This window comes from Ammodytes marinus, assembly GCF_949987685.1.
Source record: "Ammodytes marinus genome assembly, chromosome: 1".
NCBI lineage: Eukaryota > Metazoa > Chordata > Actinopteri > Uranoscopiformes > Ammodytidae > Ammodytes > Ammodytes marinus.
The window spans coordinates 28820419-28832454 of record NC_137230.1 but is presented as its reverse complement, the minus strand read 5'-3'; the positions used below and the strand labels follow the sequence as shown (position 1 = coordinate 28832454).

The following is a 12036-nucleotide window of genomic DNA, read 5'->3' as shown; positions in this document are numbered from 1 at the left end:
GATTCAGGAGGAGAGGTTCTAGTCTGCAGAGTCACCCGGGCAAGTTGTAAGTTGTCAAACATCTCTCTTCTCACGTCACAACCAGTCAGATCATTTCTTGGGTAGGTCCAAATTAAACTTGTCACTCAGTTGACCCCGTTTGTCAAACTAAATTTGGTTATGAACGAGTGCAGCGAGCTACTTCGCTTGTATTGTTAGCGTTAGCTCCACTCTTCTTCTAGCTAAGAGCCAGTAATGACAATAGCCTACAGAGGATAACTGTGCTGTTAAGATGTGTCACATATATGTAATGTTCTTGTGTTAGCCCCAACATAACTCCGGGCATTGATTACTGTGTCTGTTTTTCCGCTCGTCAGTCTGGTGGTTTGTGAAAATGCCTTGTGAGAGGAAGCCGATGCGCTACGGCCACTCAGAGGGACACACCGAGGTCTGCTTCGATGACACTGGGAAGTAAGTCTGAAATCATATTGGATTAATGTATCCAACGTTACCTTTTAACAAGTCTGTGGCTGTTCATGTTGAGATAAGTGTGATCGGACATTGTTTATGAATGTCACTGTAACTCCTCTTTCTGTGTCAGTTCGACCATTACATCAGTATTCAGGGTTCAACATAACTTTTTTTTCCTACTGGCCCGCCGGGCCAGTGGATCTGAGTTTTACTGGCCCCTTGTATATTTTCACTGGCCCTGCACACACTTTTTTTTCTTCATAATTTAGTGTCAATTATTATAATACCTGTATTAGAAAAATAACCATATCTAAAGGTAATATCTATACTGTAACAGTATAGATATTCCGTTTAGATTTGGTTATTTTTCTTTTAGTTAATTATATGAAATGTTGATATTGCTCATACACATAATATAAAACCAGGCAAACATATTGAATTTGAAGCCTACAACTGAAAGTATGTTGAAAGAGTGGGCCAGTATTTTAAAGTCCAGTAGTTTGATGGTTGTTTTTATTCTTGAATTTGGGCAGTTTAATGAATAGTTCACCTGAAGAAGTCATGTTCAAACATTAAAAAAATAAAAAAAATAAGGGATGAAGGTCTGATCATTCTTTGTGGTGTGGTAGGCTGTTTTTATTACTTTCTCATTTCGCATTAGGGATGTGAATGTGTCGACCGAATGACCGGTTTTCCACTTGCGCTCAAGTTGACTTTAAAAATAGAATAGAAATCCGAAAATCACTGGGTTATGCCGTTTTTTTAATGGGAGATTTCACCGTGGGAGTTCACGTCTGGTCGTGAGCGCGCTGCAGGAGTGTCACTTCTCCATGAAGTGTCAGCTTCACATAAGAGTCCGGTGTGGGACAATTTTTTCAAACTATTGATAAAAAAACAATGCAGTGCAAAATATGCAACATAAGTTAAACGCTCGTCTAAGACTATGACGTTAAATCACCTTAGAAACACACAATGCCTTCGTCCGATCACAGCAGCGTTTCACCGTGTGATCTCGCCAGCTAGTGAGCCGTCGCGCAGATGAACTGTGGTTTGTGGCTAAAATAATAACCGGGGATATTCTCCCCGTTAGCGATTTCAATGGGAAAGACTTCCGCGATCTGATTGAATGTCTCGAGCCTGAAAACACAGTGCCAAACTGCGCGACTATAGGAACTGTACAGTGAGCGGAGTCCCTCCGTTCGGTTCTGTCTACAACCGACACAATCACCGGAGACGCATTCACAGCGTTTAAATAAAGCCTCTCATTTGTATTACCATTGGGGCTTGGATGCAAATACTGTAACATTACGGCGGCAGATAAAGGAAAAGCGCAGTTATCATTTTCTGCACCTCAACCTCTGCTGTGGGAAGAAAGAAAGGGGGCAAAGCAAGTCGATTGATTTGTCGACTCGCAGGCGGAAGGTAGGCAGCTCTGCCAACGGAGCGAGAGTGCACCCGCTTGTTGCTCCGCCTGTCAAAACGCCCACGCATCGTTTGTCCACTGGCCTTTCGTTAAAACATATAATTTATATTAGGTTTATTATATTGAGTCTTAAATAAACACTGCTTTCATTCCGACTCTCAACGCGCATTTCAATGAACCATGATATAGTCTACAAAAAGATACTGAACTGTGATTGGCCAGTCACTGGCCCGCCCGGGCCAGTGACTGGCCAATCAACTTTCCCTGCATATGATTTTACTGGCCCCGGGCCATCGGGCTATACGTTATGTCGAACCCTGCAGTATTATTAACACTTAGCTTTCTGACCATGTAGATACAGTATGTGGGTCGGATGAGTAAATGAGCAGTCTGGCTTGAATAGTGTGTTTTTATGTTCTTTTGTCAAACACTGGGGATATATAAAGAGGCGAGACTTAAAAACATATCCATTTTCCTGCTTTAACCCTGTAATAGACCTATCTTTTAATCTTTACACCAAGTATTCAAGCTGAATTGCAATCACTGACTGAATCAGCAGTAAAGACACTTGCAATAGCTGCTGTTCATTAACACAAATGACAAATTAATCAGTTGGACTATGTTTTCCTTTCTGCCGAATAATGACCCTGATCAATTGTTCCTCAGGTTCATTGTAACCTGTGGAAACGATGGAGATGTTCGCATATGGGAAGGTCTGGATGACGACGATCCAAGGTTCATCACCGTGGGGGAAAAGGCTTACTCCCTCGCACTCAAGGTAGGTCATCCTGGCAAATTCAGGTTGTCGAGATCTTTTGACGCGTTGACTCTTCAGTTTTTCTATACGATTTCTACTTGAGATATTTTGTATATGTGTATCCGCTGTCAGAAGTGGAATGAGATGAGTTCTCTTTGCCCCAACAGAACGGCAAGCTGGTGACGGCGAGCTCCAACAACACGGTGCAGATCCACACGTTTCCCGAAGGCGATCCAGATGGCATCCTGACCCGCTTCACCACCAACGCCACACACGTCACCTTCAACCGCAGCGGCACCAGAGTCGCCGCCGGATCTAGGTAGGATGACTCAACTGCAGGGTTGGTGGTTCGATCCCCCGCCACATGTGTGTTAGCCTGCTAGCGGTGTATGAATGTGTGTGAGAAGGGTAACTTTGGACTGGGAACAGGTCTCCCTTGAAAAAGAGTCTACGGTCTTAATGGGATTTACCTGTATTAAAAAAAAGGTGCTCAAGATAGTAGACCGACCTGGAAGAAAAGAGAAAGCTCTTAAATTATGAAGAAAGAAATGTATACAGTATATACGGAAGGGCAGGATAAAAAGCTAGCCTTGCTTAGACCTACTAGCATCTCCTGAAGCTAACATACTGAGGTACTTCTCACCAGTGACGTGATCCCAGAGAAGAGCCACATCTCAGGGACAATTGAATGTCTCTTTCCGGCTTCTCTCGTGGTGGCTGGTGAAGCTGTTCTTAAGACCTCTTTCGTGTTCAGTGGGGTGTAAACTATGACCAAACCTCAGACCAGATCTGATTCACTATTATTTTTTTTCCAGTGCAGAATGAGCCGCACACAACAATTGACCTTGAATGATGTTTCTGCCCATGGATTGGTTTATGATCAGACCTGATTGGAGATAAACGCTTGTTCGCTACCCTGATTGATTTAGCCCTAAACGGGTTTATGACGGCAATAAAAGCACAGAGCATGAGCGCGTATTGATGTGGCTATTTCCACACTGGCCATTCCTGTTGTGCTATTGATTGTTAAATAAAAATTCAGGCATCTGAGACCGTCGAGGAAGATTTGCCGTATGAATTCCGGGCGGACGTTGGAGGAAATAAGGATTACTTTTCTACATTGCTCATTGATTTAATAATTATCGCGTTGGTTCCCAGCTGATGTTCCCCTTCTGTCCATCCCTCACGTGTGAACACAGATTGAATGCACAGGCCACATTGCACCTATGCATTCAAAATCTTATTCAATCTCTTGTTTTCTTCAGCGACTTCATGGTTAAAGTGGTGGAGGTGGCGGACAGCAGCCAACAGAAAACGCTACGAGGCCACGAAGCGCCGGTCCTCAGTGTCACCTTTGACCCCAAAGACGACTTCCTGGTGGGTTAATTTTTTCCCCCCGTGGATTTCAGAAATCGCTGTTTGTGTGTTGGGGATTATGAAAACTGTGCTTTGAAATTATGGCTGTGAAAATGAAAAAACAAAATGTACAAACCTACTTCTGCTGTCTCTGTCAGGCTTCTGCCAGCTGCGATGGCTCTGTGGTGGTGTGGAATATAGAGGAGCAGGTACGTCAGTGTTTCTACACCTAAGACAGATTGATTGATTTTTTTGCTAGCCATGATACTTTCAACATGCACATTTTGTCTTCTTACTGTAAGATGAATTTGATTTGATTGCAGGTCTCTTTTAAAGATGAGATGAATGAATGTTTATATTTCCTAATGTAAATGTGTTTATGGCGGTCTTACCTGAAGTCCATTCAAAAGGGCTTAAATGGGTCAAAGGAAGAAAAACGTTAATACATCTAATCGACAAAATGAAAGGCGTGCCTTTTAAAATGTATTATTGGAGGCATCTTGTCCTTTTTTTGCACACCTGGTTTAATTAACTTCTTTTCAAACGTATCAGCGCCACTAGCTGACGCAGGTCTCAGCCCACTACGGCCGTAAAACAGAATAGAAATGGCTCCGGCACAACCTCTTTTTTTAGATTTTTATGTGCTCTCCATGCGGGCAGCCTGATGCTGATCTGATTTGTGTCCATTCAGACTCAGTTGATCAGCTGGCCTCTGCTGCAGAAGACCAATGACATCAGCAACGCAAAGTCTCTGTGTCGACTGGCCTGGCAGCCGCTGACGGGAAAGGTCAGTGACATGACTGGATTGGCAGAACCCCATTGTCTCCCTCTTTATCTCCTCAGTGCAAACCATATCAGTGACTAATTGATGTAAGGGGTTGATTATAACTAATGTAAGAGGCAGAACGGAACACAAGCTTGAAAATAACAAGAAATCGTGTGTGTGTGTGTTCTCAGTTTTTAGCGGTTCCTATAGAGTCAAAGGTGAACCTGTATGAGCGAGGGTCCTGGGATCATGCGAGCACCCTGTCCGATGACCTGCTGACACAGGTGAGGTGTGAACATACAGTCATGTTCACAGTCAAGTCTTCTTCATTCAAAACACCACTGTGTACACAAACAAAAATGTGTTCTGTGTACAGAGCTCACTATGTCCTCAATCTTCTCCTCTCTTGAGGTTTTCTTCATATGTTAACATGAGAGCCCCTAATAGTTTTGCTACATTTTCAAAACCTAAGAGTGGTCCAGATTAATGATGTAAGATGATGACGTTTCTGATTTTCATTGCAGCCTCTGACCTGCCTGGGTACATTATGCGATTTTATTAGACTCAATTTTTAGTTTGGCTCACAGTCACAGTGTCTAGGCACCATACAAACACAATTAGCTCACACCATTATAATACTATTTCCTCTTCAAATGTGTTACATGTCTTTTTTTTTCAAAACAATGCGCATAAAAAGCTTCTGTAAATATCTTAAAAGGGAAATCTTGTCTTCAATCCTCTCAAAGTTATTCAGAATATTAATAATGATTATTATTTGTATGCCCCCGCCCCCCCCCCCCCCCCCCCCCTCTGGACTGTTCTTACCTTGTTTTTCCTGGAAGCAAGGAGGTGTTGAATGTTGCAACATGAACTGGCTGAACCCCAACCTGCTGTAGCTGTTGTAATAAAATAATTGAACTCTTTGTGCCAAAGCTCATTAGGTGTTGATGCCCGCTCAGTGTGAAGTAATACTTTTCTACCCAATTCATATTGTTCTTGTTCCCTGGGTTCCTTCCATCTTTCTATCCCCTCATTTTCCCTTATCTGAAGTCCAGGCAAAATATTCATGAATTTTCTCTGCAGCCCTTCGTCTGCTGAGTCGTGACGTACACTTTCAGACCAAATATCTGATCTCGATACAATCTGAAAGCAGCGGAATGAAAACCTCTTTCTAAGGCTGTGGTGGAGAAAACCATCAGCCAGCCACACTGATGGTTTGAGGGCTCTGTTGATGAATCTGAGTGTGATTTTCAAGTCATTAAAAAAAAGAAATCCTGTTTTCTCTGCAGCCCATAAACGTGTTAGCCTGGTCTCCCTGTGGTCAGTTCCTGGCAGCCGGCGGCGTGGGGGGTTCACTCACAGTGTGGGATGTGAAAAGCAAGCTCTGTGTTGAAAGGTATGCGACAAGGAAATTAAGAACTGCTCTGTCTCAAACACATGTCTTATTTGTACAATCTGATCCGATCTGTTACCTGTCCGTACTGTGTGTGCACTGAAAAAAAAACTGTTAATATAGGGCCTAGGCTCTGTAAAACAAAGGGGCTCGGACACACCCACTGTGGCTATCAACAATGCTATCGATATAGGCTAACTTAAAGGCTACTTTGGCTTTGATAAGTATTTGACTTCCACACCTGTTTAAGTATTGACCGGGCTATTTGGCCGATTGTCAAACTTCCAGCATTACTAAAGACACATTTTACCTGTTAACATAGAAATAAACGTTTGCCTATATCAAATGAAGTTACTGGGTAATAGGAGTTGTCATCAGTAGAAGCTTTTGGTCACTACAGTTAAAGTTGTCTCTTCTATGCTGCAGACAGAAGCACGAGAAGGGCTTCACCGTGTGCGGTCTGGCCTGGCATCCCTCCGGCAACCAGATCGTCTACACAGACACAGAGGGCTGCCTGGGCCTGCTGGACGGACTCAGCACCTCCACACCCAGCACCAACACCACCAAGGTACTGCTCACATAACACACACAGCATTTAAGGCTTTTTTACTGCAGTTACGGTGATTTGGTTTGGAATTTAAAGGGAAAAAAAGCAGCTGATTACCTCTAACAGCCTCTTTTGTATGGAACCATGCAGATATCCAGAACTATTCTCTAAACCCATGCTTTGATCCTGTTATTTACATGGCAAAATGGTGGCAAAAACACATAACTCTGCCTGTGCTTTTCAGCAAGCACCAGCGAAGAAGGCAGCAAAGGACTACGACGCCCTGTTTGATGATGACGATGATGATAGAGTGATGGATGAAGGACTGAGTGACACCAACTCGCCTGTCAAGAAAGCTGTTGCCGGGGACGACGAGGATGATGATGATATCCTCATGCCTGCTACAGGGCGGGTGAGGAACAGAGGGGCCATCCTGGATGATGAGAACTCGCTAGGTGAGTGGTTCTGATCTCTGTTGCAAAATATACATGAGCTACCTCTGACTCTTTGAGTGTGTGACAGTCAGAATGTATGGTTCAGGTGAATGGAGAATAATTGTAGTTAACATGTTACTGATGATCTTTCCATCTTTGCCTGTGTGACTTTGTTCAGACACCGGATCACTTAGACTCGGTCAGGATAAATATGGGGACGATGATGACACGGGCAGTGCCATTGTTCCTGCTGTCGCCCCGATGGTGCCCTTACGTCCCGTCTATGATGGACCAATGCCAACCCCTCCACAGAAAGCCTTTCAACCAGGCTCCACCCCCGCGCACCTCACACACCGCTTTATGGTAAGACACACTACACTACAAATAAACAAGCAGGCTGCTTTAATCATGTTATCTTAATTTTTCCATTGTATGACCTCTAAGACTCACTAAAATGAAACATTATCTTGGACTAAACAGGAAATAAAAATGGTTTCCACTCATGTATTAACGGCCTCATTGTGATTGATCCTCAGATGTGGAACTCGGTGGGAATAGTGCGCGGCTACAATGACGACCTGGACAACGCCATCGACGTGGAGTTTCACGACACGGCGGTGCACCACGCCATGCACCTCACAAACTCCCTGGGTCACACCATGGCCGATATCTCCCAGGAGGCCGTGCTGCTGGCCTGCCCCAGCACGGACGAGCTGGCCAGGTAAACATTCTACCTAACCTCTTTTTTTCTTTCTTTCTTTTTTAAATCTTTTAACCTGCTCATTTTTCTCTTCTCGTCTCAGCAAGCTTCAGTGCCTCCACTTTTCTTCGTGGGACACCAACAAGGAGTGGATGGTGGACCTGCCTCAGGGCGAGGACGTGCGTGCGTTGTGTATGGGTCAGGGCTGGGCGGCGGTCGCCACGGACAAGCTGATGCTCCGCCTCTTCTCCAGCGGAGGAGTCCAGAGAGAAATCTGCAGTCTGCCCGGGCCGGTGGTCTGTATGGCCGGACACGGAGAGCAGCTGCTCATCGTCTACCACCGGGGTTAGAGACACACACACGCATGCACGTACACCCTCCTCTGGATTATTATGCAGAATCTCCAGCTTTCTTACATGTATTTGCCCTCAACAAAAGCTTACATTTGCCATATGTGTCTCCTATACACACTTTTTTTTATCGAAAAGTTGTGTTTAAAAGAAAAAAAGTATTTGAACGCAGACGAGAAAGGCCCGTCTGTCCAATCCACAACAACCTCAGTTACGTTAAATTCAAACACTTGAATGGACTAGATGCAAGATTTAAAAAAAATAAAAAGTAATCTGGAAAAGGGTCAAAAGAGATGCAAGGTTATTTGTAGTGAATGCTGTATAATGTAAATTTGCTGAAATGAAATGCATCACCCGAGGCCTAACATTGGCGCATGTGTCTCATCTCACGTCATCAGCGACAGGGTTCGATGGGGAACAGGCTCTGGGTGTCCAGCTGCTGCAGTTGGGTCGACGGAGGAGACAGCTCATCCACGGTGAAGCGCTCCCTCTGTCCTACCTGTCACACCTGTGCTGGCTGGGATTCACTGCAGAAGGTCAGTGTAAAATGATATATTTTACATCCTCCCACAATTCATTTTCCTCACCTTGTTTTTTTTCACCTTTTTCATGAACAGAATGTTAACAAAATGAAGTTTGTGGATTTGTAAGATGTGACCGGTTGTGTGTGTGTTTTTTTTTTTTTCTTCCAGGTACCCCATGCTACGTGGATTCAGAGGGCGTGGTCCGGATGCTGAACCGTTCCCTTGGCAACACGTGGACACCAGTGTGTAACACCAGAGAGACGTTCAAAAGCAAATCAGACCACTACTGGGTGGTGGGAGTGCACGAGAACCCTCAGCAGCTCAGGTGACCTCACTCTCATCCATCAAACTCTTTCTTCATTTTCCTATCAGATTTGACTTTTTCATATCTGAGAAGTTGCCAAAATGTTGTGTCTTTTTCTTTTAAATATTTGCACCTGCAAGGACGTGGTCAATTCAAAACTCTTTTTTTTTTACTAAACAAAAAACACAGGATATTATGTGATGTAATCCTGTTGTTCTTGCCGATGAACAATAAAGTTTTTAAAGGTTGTGTTTCTGTCCTAAATCCAGCCTTTTTTCCTTTTTGTCTTGCCAGGTGTATCCCATGTAAAGGCTCCCGGTTTCCCCCAACCCTGCCCAGACCTGCCGTGGCCATCATTCCCTTCAAGCTGCCTCTGTGTCAGACTAGCACAGAGAAAGGACAGATGGAGGTAAATGAACCAAACTCAGATAAACTGCACAGACGCTAACTCAGCAGCAGGATTTCCTTCACATATTTTCTAGTAATAGTGGTGGGGAATTACAATGCCCTTTTGATGGCAGATAAACGCTAATAGTTGTCTTTTAATGTTAATTAAAAAGTCCACTGGGCGATCCGGTGGCGTAGTGGGTAGAGCGCGCACCATATAGACGCAGTCCTTCTCCCAGTGGTCGCGGGTTCAAATCGGACCCGGGGACCTTTACTGCATGTCATTCCCCTCTCTCTCCCTATTTCCACCTACTACTCTCCCCTCTCAACTACCAATAAAAGGTTTAAATAGCTATTCGAAAAGTCCACAGTTTCCATTCATTATGTCCTCATCTTCTGTCCTCCAGGAGCAGTTCTTGCGTTCCGTTCTCTTCCATAACCACTACAGCTTCCTGTCTGCCAGCGGATATGAGGTGGACGAGGAGGGACAGAGTCAGTCCCAGAAGGAGCAACAGGAGCTGCTCATGAAGATGTTTGCAGTGAGTATGAAAGCTCCACACAAACATCAGCTGTGGGGGTCACACCAAAGTTTATGTCAGCTGCCTCAAGACTCTCCTGGTGGTTAATTAACGCAGAGTGGATGGTGTCTTCTCCAGTTGTCCTGTAAGCTGGAGAGAGAGTTCCGCTGTGTGGAGCTGGCGGAGCTGATGACTCAGAACGTTGTGACTCTGGCCATTAAATACGCGTCACGATCGCGCCGCATCGCCCTGGCCCAGCGGCTCAGTGAGATCGCCCTGGAGAAATCCAACCAGGTCCTGGAAGAAGAGCCAGAGGAACAGGAAGAGGAGCCCCAATACTCCAGACGGACCCCCGGGTAAAAAAAAAAAAAATACATATCTGTCCCTTTTTAACTTGTTGTAGATAAGTGTCAACTGTACTTTTAAGACTGGACTCTGTATCACCAGGACAGTGTCTTATGAGATTTTGCCTTTGGCCGGTCAACTGTTCCCTAGATGTGCAGGGGGCCGTAGATTTTATTTATTTTATGTGTTAAAAGGCAGAAGGTGGGGTGGGTGGGGTTAAAAATGTTTTGTATGTTTGTTAAAAAAGGAAAAATTCAATAAAAATCGTTTATGGGAGAAAAAAAAGGCAGAAGGGGTTTTTGTCACGGCATACAAAAAAAACAACAATTGAAAACTGCTCATGCCATTGCCTAGCAGATTTTGGGAATTCAGTTTTCCAAACCATCTCTGAAATCTTACTGTTTCCCAATAAGCCTGACCCTGTGACTGCTCTCTTTGGCAATCATTGATTTTTTTTTTACCCTAAAGCCACTATGACAATTTAAGTAATCATAAGTTTTGAGTTGGACTTTGTATCGACAGATACAGGTATTATTAACCTACTCAAAGCTACTGTGCAGAGGCAGTGTGTGTGATTCATAAGTTTATTATGTGGACAGGTATGGGCAGAGTGAGGCTACAGCAGGACGCTACGGCAACAGACGTCATCAGGAGGAGGAGGAAGAAGAGGAAGAAGTAGAGCTGAGGGAGGAAGAGGATGGACAGGAGATGGAGACAGAGGAAGCAGCAGAACCCAGGAAACGTGAGTTCCACTTTGTTCTCCAGCTTGAAGATGGCACACAAATGTTCTCCGCAAAAGATGTCAATGATATTAGCTAACGTTTTTAATGTGTTTTTGTCTTATACTGAAGGTGTGAATCCGTTTGCTAAAGGTCCAAGTTCACCTGTGATGCCATCTCTGACACCAAGTGAGTACACACTACACAGTATAACTGTTACATTTACAGAGATCCACCATAATATTTGTTAATTTTAAATGTGATTCAAAGTTAGGGTTGTGATTGGAATATTCTGCATTTAAATAAGCATCTGATAATTTCTTTTTACAGTTACTAAAGCAGGACGTGCAAATCCTTTTAAGGTAAAAAAACAAACAACTTGAAACAAAGTGAATATGCAGGAAGTGTTTTTTTTGTGCAAGAGTAATAACTGTTCTGTTTGTGCTTCATGCAGATGCTCGGCTCAGGGAAACCCTCGTCTTCGTCCGGTCAGCCTAGAGTGACAAACATCCTGGACAACATGCCGTCCAGCAAGAAGTCTGCTCCACTCAGTGCACATACAGGGAAACCAAACAAAGGCCCCGTTCTCAAACCACTGGCCCCAAGGCCCAAGACCAAGGTACCATCATCTCCACACTGCTCTTAACTAATACAGATTATTCTATTGTTAAAGGTGGAGTCAGCGATTCTTGAGAAAAACTGTTGTCAAAATAACTTTATGTCAAAATTGGTTAATATATCTTCAAACTCCGCTACCTGTCTGTATTGTGTGTGTGCGCTGAAAAAATGGTGTTAATACACAGGCTAGGCTCTATAAACTGGTATGTGAACAAAGGGTATGTAAATTAAGGGCCCACCACAGCTAGCAACATGCCCTTTTACAGAGCCTAGGCTGGCTTTCCCAGTGTACACAGTACAGACCGGTATCCAACGGTGAGGTGATATTCACTGATTTTGACAGAAATGTATTTTGACAACAATCATTCTCCAGAATTGCTGACTCTATTATACATTTAGGTGAAACATTGTTACACCTTTCCTTAGCTCTCTGCTTATCTTTTCT

General features: G+C 44.0%; 1 protein-coding gene across 2 annotated transcripts in view; it reads left to right on the top strand.

The window, feature by feature from the left end:
• wdhd1 (WD repeat and HMG-box DNA binding protein 1) overlaps positions 1 to 12036 on the top strand; it is a 29441-nt gene continuing 17405 nt past the window's right edge. Inside the window, exons 1-23 of one of the 2 annotated variants that reach the window (XM_080034253.1) lie at positions 1 to 46; positions 357 to 450; positions 2540 to 2651; positions 2798 to 2949; positions 3896 to 4007; positions 4145 to 4195; positions 4678 to 4773; positions 4944 to 5036; positions 6042 to 6148; positions 6572 to 6713; positions 6937 to 7147; positions 7305 to 7489; positions 7663 to 7847; positions 7930 to 8171; positions 8575 to 8712; positions 8869 to 9025; positions 9299 to 9413; positions 9799 to 9930; positions 10048 to 10265; positions 10854 to 10996; positions 11106 to 11162; positions 11304 to 11335; positions 11428 to 11592. In XM_080034253.1, coding sequence (XP_079890379.1) covers positions 374 to 450; positions 2540 to 2651; positions 2798 to 2949; positions 3896 to 4007; positions 4145 to 4195; positions 4678 to 4773; positions 4944 to 5036; positions 6042 to 6148; positions 6572 to 6713; positions 6937 to 7147; positions 7305 to 7489; positions 7663 to 7847; positions 7930 to 8171; positions 8575 to 8712; positions 8869 to 9025; positions 9299 to 9413; positions 9799 to 9930; positions 10048 to 10265; positions 10854 to 10996; positions 11106 to 11162; positions 11304 to 11335; positions 11428 to 11592 — 2922 coding nt within the window. In that variant the 5' untranslated portion in view covers positions 1 to 46; positions 357 to 373. Of the gene's footprint in view, positions 102 to 356; positions 451 to 2539; positions 2652 to 2797; positions 2950 to 3895; positions 4008 to 4144; positions 4196 to 4677; positions 4774 to 4943; positions 5037 to 6041; positions 6149 to 6571; positions 6714 to 6936; positions 7148 to 7304; positions 7490 to 7662; positions 7848 to 7929; positions 8172 to 8574; positions 8713 to 8868; positions 9026 to 9298; positions 9414 to 9798; positions 9931 to 10047; positions 10266 to 10853; positions 10997 to 11105; positions 11163 to 11303; positions 11336 to 11427; positions 11593 to 12036 lie in introns of both variants that reach the window. The other variant, XM_080034254.1, reaches the window with a different exon arrangement.